At 36.9% G+C, this 6,584-nt stretch overlaps 1 protein-coding gene across 2 annotated transcripts; it reads left to right on the top strand.

The window, feature by feature from the left end:
- Positions 1-44: 44 nt before the first annotated feature.
- Chchd7 (coiled-coil-helix-coiled-coil-helix domain containing 7) lies at positions 45-6,350 on the top strand. Of its 2 annotated transcripts, none has more exons than XM_010611138.3 (4): positions 45-155; positions 2,908-2,975; positions 4,353-4,451; positions 5,121-6,350. In XM_010611138.3, the coding sequence occupies exons 2-4, from the start codon at positions 2,922-2,924 to the stop codon at positions 5,223-5,225; spliced, it is 258 nt and encodes an 85-aa protein (XP_010609440.1). In that variant the 5' UTR covers positions 45-155; positions 2,908-2,921; the 3' UTR covers positions 5,226-6,350. The 2 variants fall into 2 exon arrangements, with proteins under 2 accessions (XP_010609440.1, XP_010609438.1); XM_010611136.3 differs by lacking the exon at positions 45-155 and adding an exon at positions 1,216-1,761.
- Positions 6,351-6,584: the final 234 nt, after the last annotated feature.

Here is a 6,584-nt window from a genome sequence, read left to right as displayed (position 1 = left end):
GTCAGTCTGGCAACGGCGCACAGCGATTGGGCAGGCGGCCGCCGGGCAGCGGGGACAGCAAGTTTGGATGCGCACTATTTAAGGTGCTGCTGCGTGAGCTATTGACGTGTTTGGAACTGGAGGCTCCCTGGGCGTTAGCGAAGTGTCCTCTCGAGGTGAGTGGTTCCCTGCCCCCCCCGCCCTACTCTCTGCGGTGGCTACGGCAAAGCAGGAGAAAAGGGGAACAGCTGGGCAGCCGCGGGGTCCGAATCTATGTGTGCGGCTCAGAGACTCCAGGCCTTGCTTCGCCGCGGCGCGAGCCTATTCCTGTAGTTTCTCTTGCCACGCGGGTCTTTTTGCCCGGAGGTAGGGAAGGAAGGTGATCTCTGCCTGGTCCGGTTTTTCTTAAACCTCCTCTCCAACCTTTGAAGCAATTGCAAACACTCCTCCCCCATCCCTCACCTCCCTCCCGGTTTCCGTTTCCCGAGTTCTTCTAGTCTCCGGCCTGTCTTCCTCCTAGGGCTAAGCTAGTTGTGTTCACCTGTGCCCGCCGTCCAAGATTAGACGCTGACTGGCAGTACCGTCCGGAGTCTGCATTGGTCCAGTTTCTTCCTAGGCCTCCCTGTTCCCCAGTGCGCACCCTTCTTGTCCCTGGCCCTGTGCAGCCAGCCCGGTGTTAATGGCATCGTATGTTTCTGCTTCCCGATTTAACGCAGACCCTGCCTAGGCTCAGACTAGCCAGTGGGCATGGACATGTTCAGTGAGGGCCCGTTTTCCCTTCCTCTTCAGAGCCACTTGAAGAGTAGGACCGTGAGCAGCAGTATGAGAAATGAAGTACTATGTTAAGTGTGTTGCATGTTAGAGTGCATTTTAGTTATTGCTCAGATGTGCAGGAGTTTGGGGCCCTTTTCTGTGTGTGTGTGTGTGTTTGGGGTGTTCTTTCTGGCTATCCTCTTGGAAGTACAGAGCCTTGTAACTTTTGTCTAGTGTTATACCTTCAAAAAGTAAGTAGATATGGCCTCTTTAGTGAAGCAGTTGGTCTTACTCTGCTGCTTTGTTTCTTGCTGTAAATTGACTTTTCCTCTTCTTTTCCAGTTAACACAGGAATTCATTGAAAGGAAGTGACATTCAAAAATTCAAACTTAGAGTTGTATTTAGTGTCTGGAAGGAAAATAAAATGCGAATAAATTCATGCAAGGAAACCTGATGGGGTGTATGTAATGTTATCTAAGTGTTATTTTTAAAGAATTTCTGACAATGGTAATGAAATACAGAATCAAATACTTTCATGGAAAGCACAGGCTTCAATTCTGTGTCTGATGGTTGTTGAGATTATTATAGACAAGATACATGAACACCTAAGCGAAGTTCTGTGTTCTCACATCACAGAATAGTTGTGAAAAAAGACTGTAAACTTAATGCCGTTGTTTCTTTTAAAAAGAGTCAAGCCTGCAAAATAATTGTGTTCCTGTGAGAAAGATGCTTTTAGATATAATTGAACAGCATCTTGAATTTCCTTTCTGCTAAGATGTTTCTGCTGGCTGGGAATTTTCATGTGGTAAAAGTTTATGATATAAAATGATTAGTGATCACTAAAATTTAAAGGACCTCAGAGTAACTAAACCCCATTTCCATTCTTCTTTATAGAAATTAGTCTCCTTTAGCCAAATACCCTGATTCCCGTAATGGAAGAAATTGATTTCAGTGACTTGATTGAGAGTACCTTCTCTTATCAGGGGCTTATGGAATTTGTCCTAAATACACTTTCCTTTAACTCAGTTGGTAAGTTTTGTGATCTCAGCTTGGACAAGGAAAGTTGAAACCATTTCATACAAAACCATTGACCCCTGGTTATATTATTGTCCAGTGAGGTTTTTTATTCAGTAGATTGTTGTAGGTCATATTACATTATTTGCCACCTATTCCTTTGATCTTTCGATAGAAGAATAATTAAGCTGGAACAGGATTTGAGAGTATAAGCCAGGTAAACTCCTTAAGTTCAGTCCATAGCATTTTAAAGTGTATTGAATAGTTCATCAATGGTATTCTGATACATCGAAACAAAAAAAGAAAAAGAAAAAAAAGAAAGAAAAATCAATATTTTATTTGACCATTGTTTTTAAATTTTCTCTTATAGTCTTTTCTATGGCTTTTTTTTTTTAAAAAAAAGAAAAGTCATGGATGTTGTAGTTGAACTTCATTTTGGAAAGCAATTGTTCTGGAATATGGTTGACATATTATGTAAGTAGATGACTTGGATCAACTGATTCTTAGGGAACTGATCATCTGTAGTCAGTAAACTTGCAAAAGTATACAACTAAGGTTTGAGTTGGAAGATTACAGTAGCGTTCCCTGACTTTATTTCACACAAGAAATTACCAGTTAAATAGAAAGTAGAAGATGTAACTTCAGAAGTAAAATAAGTAGTTATAAATAGATGCAAATTTAAAATAATTTAAAATTATATTTTAAATTCTGGGGCTTCTCAAAATGTCAACTAAGCAATAATTTGGCTTTTTGTTATATTGACTAGTGCTGGCCACAGGGCAAGCACTGTGTAGCTTTAGTTGATACATGTTTTTGCTAAGTCATAATGTACTAAATTGCTTATTGTGTGTGCTGATCACTATTCTAAGAAGTATTAGATTTTGTTAATCTAGTTAAGGGAGAGTAAACTACAACTGAATTATCATATTGCACATTACAATCAAGTTTCAGTAGATGCATTTCTATATTTGTGTTGAGGCACCCTCGCAACACAAAGGAGAAACACATCTAAGTCTGTATTTAAAGTACAGAGGATACGTGATCTTCATTTTGCTAGGTGATCATTATGCTAAAACTAAAGTTTTTAAGTACTTTCAGGGTTAATGAGATTTTTAAATTTATTTTGTTATCTACTTCCTAACCCTTTTTTTCTGTCTTCAGTAAGAAGAGTTAGGATGCCTCTGATGACAAAACAACTGAGAGATCCTGACATAAATCCTTGCTTGTCGGTAGGGGGATTAGCTTTTCATTTCCATTTTGGGGGCACCTGTTTTCTGCAGGTGTTGAATAAAGTTTATTTTTGTAAAAAATGCTTGATCAGCTTATTTTATTTCACTGGAGCATTTTTAGATGTTCATAATTTAGGTAACAAAGATTATTTAGTTTTGTTTATTTGCATACGTTAAGCATATGTTAAGTTGTCACTGTAAAACTAGAAGAACATATATAACATTGAGGAAAATCTTTACTCCAAACATTGAAAACTGCAAGGTACTACAGTTTTAAATTACCACTGAGAGTTTTACTTTTAATGTCAGTAATTTTATCATGTCCTTGATATAACCTCCTGGCTAATAAATAAAATGGCTGATAAATAAAATGAGCCTGTTTTAAGCCTAAAGATTTTCACAAAGGTATCTTGTGAACAGAATTACTTTTTATTTGCATTAATTTGGATGACTTATAAAACTTTCTTGTGGCCTCACTGCAAGGAATTGTACTCCCCAATCCTGTATGCATTTGTCCAAAATAAATATTCATTAAACATTTGGTATAGAAATTCAACTTTGTTTAATTTATTAAAATTAGCTTTCAACAGCTTTGTTAAATAATTATTAGATAGAACATGTTTCTGAAATCTGTGAGGCAAATTATCTGCCTCTTTATTCACAGCTTTTGCACAACGTTTCATAATCATACCTATTACTTTGAAGTTTGTTATCCATTCTGCTTTCAGTTTAGACAGTTTAAATTTTACTCTCAGTGGTACCTACTCTTCTAAACTAGTCCTGTATTACTCAGTTTGGTTTAAAGTGGTATTAAAAACTGTTAAAATTACTTACATAATATTTTAGTTACTGTGTAGCAGAGTAAATGATTGCCAAAAATGCATTAAGGTGAATGGTGTTAATTTAGGTTTCCTTGATGTAAACCACTTATTAGCAATTTACTTGGAATCTGGGAGCTAGCATTAAGATCAAACATCAAGTCAGAATGAGAACTGGGGAAAGCCAACAGAGCTGTAGTGTGATTTGGAATACTGGTTTTGGAGTCTAGCTGCGCAGCAGTGATTTTGAAGGCTATTATGTCTTGCTTCACGTTCTGGATCAAATGATCATAGCCAGTGCTTTGGCTCAAATTCCTTTGATCAGATATTTAGAAAATTGGCTGAGTATGAAAAGGAAGATGTCTACCTCAAAAGAATGAATTATGAGATAGTTGGCAAGATTATTAAATTTTTATTAATCTACTTATTAAAATGAATAAAAATGAACCATTTCACATTTTCTGTAGCTTTAGGAGGAAAGCAGCTTCAGAAATTTGTTTTTAGGTTTGTTTTAGATCTCATTCTATGTTGTAAATGACTACTCCCTTATGTATTTAAGGAGACTGATGCTTCTAGCAGATGTATGGCCGAAAATAACTATAACAAGGAAAGGTGTTCCAGTTACTTCTTGAAGTACAAAAACTGCCGGAGATTCTGGGTAAGCCTGACTTGGTGAGCTTCCTGTTAAAACCCACTTGAAATCAAGGCCACAAGGAAACAACTTTTCAGCCTTCCCTGTGTGCTATTTCAGCCCTAGAGAATCCTTGAGAGTTTTTTTGTTTTTTCTTTACTGTAAGGTATAATAAGGCAGTTTTAATATTAATGAATCCTCCTGGGTATCTATAGCCTTAAAGCAATAACCTTAACCTTGTTATGTATAACAATGTAGGTAACAAAGATTCACACACCATGTTAGACTTTCATTTCTTGCCTTCCTTCTCATTGACATGGTAGCTAAAATGGTATGCCTTTTCTCAAGGCTTTGTTACATAATTTCTGTTTCTCTGAGAGCTGGTTCTAGCTTCTTGTTTTTCTTTTGCTGAATGGACTGTTGCTTTATTAGCAATTATGCAGTAATTATATATACATTCTTGTGTTGTACTTCTGTAGTATTTCCTTGTCCCAATTACTATTAACATATCTGGGAGTAATCACTTCTTTTTAAGTGTTAATAGTTTGAAACATTTACTTAAGCTCTTAGAACTAGGTTTTAGATATCTTAAGCTGGATTTTTAGAATTTTCTTTTTGAGAAACAGTAGCAAATTACTGGAAAGTTATATGCCATTTAATATTTGACTAATTCTGTTTTCTTTTATTCCTACACAGCATTCTATCATGGTCCAAAGACGACAGAATGGAGTGAAGCCATTTATGCCTATAGCAGCAGAAAGAGCTGAAATTTTGGGCGCAATGGGAAAGATGCCCTATTGAATGTTTGCATTAAAATTTATTATATAGAAGCAGGTGAATATTCTAAGTGATTCCTGTAATCTTTTTTAAGACTTGTCTAGCATCACCCAGACGGATTTTGTGTTTTACAAAGAGACAGAATTCAGTTAGTCACGTATCTTTGATATTTGCTCTCAGTGCCTTTATGAGGATATGTCACTGCCAGGCTGTACATAGAGGGCTAGGGGTAGTAGAGGACTATAGGAGTTGACTTTCTCTTCTGTGTCTCAAAAAAGGAAAAATATGAACAAACAGGGCTTAATAGGCTTGACAAGAAATGTTTCTAAGGAAAAAAAATAATGTGAGCATGGGCATGATAGAAAGCATGACACATTTGGAGCATCTAGACTATTCTACGTAATGTCTAAAGTAAGTGGATCCCAGCATTCTGGGAGCTTAAAGCAGAAGGACTATAAGTTTGAGCTCATCCTGGGAAACTTTAACTTTGTGAGATACTGTCTCAAAATTTAAAAAATAAAAAGGCCTGAGGATGTGAGTAAGTGAGAAGGCCCTGGGTTCAATCCTCAGTACCCCTCACCCAAAAAAAGCATGATGTAGAGAAGACTAGAATAGTAAGTTGTAAGTAGATGAATGGTAGGTGTCAGTCCCAGCCCTAACATCTTTGTATACACTTAACTCATTTATCTTTGTTTAAATAGGTTTAATATACTTATCAAGAGGGAAATGGGTGTGGAAAGCTTGGCCAAAATAATGACATGAAAAAGAATTGGTTCTCTTTAATGAAAGGCTCTTAGGTATAAGATTCTGGACTGAAAATCCACAAATTTTGAGTAGTCTTATGAACCTTTAATTCTTGAACCATGGTAAAGAAAAAAATTCCTTTAAAAGTAAGATTTCTATTTGTAGGATGAAACGGACACGTGAAAGGATATGGTAGCTTAGCAGGTGAATTCAGCATTGGGATGAGGCTAGACTTAACTTCATTTTATACTGTAAAAACTACTCAGCGTGGTGAATTGGATCATGTAGCAGCTTTCTTTATAGCCACAGTGTTTTAAAATCAAGGGTTATTTAGACAAGTTTTTATTTTTTTTCTTTTTTGAGACAGGGTCTCACTTTGTAGTTGAGACTGACCTGAAACTCACTATGTAGCCCAAGCTAGTCTTGAACTCACAGCGATCTTCCTGCCTCAGCCTCCCATCTGCTGGGATTACAGGCGTGCACCACCATGTCCGGCTTACACAAATTTTGTAAAGAGACATTTTAAAATAAAACTTAATGTTTTTAGAAAACCAATGATTTTTTTCTCATCACTTAGTCCTAGATCAAGAACATCATTTTAGTGGTTTGTGACAATTAATTGAGACTGAAACCCCAGCT

This window comes from Fukomys damarensis, unplaced genomic scaffold (assembly GCF_012274545.1).
Source record: "Fukomys damarensis isolate Sample0158 unplaced genomic scaffold, DMR_v1.0_HiC HiC_scaffold_5, whole genome shotgun sequence".
Taxonomy (NCBI): domain Eukaryota; kingdom Metazoa; phylum Chordata; class Mammalia; order Rodentia; family Bathyergidae; genus Fukomys; species Fukomys damarensis.
This window is presented reverse-complemented; position numbering and strand designations above follow the sequence as displayed.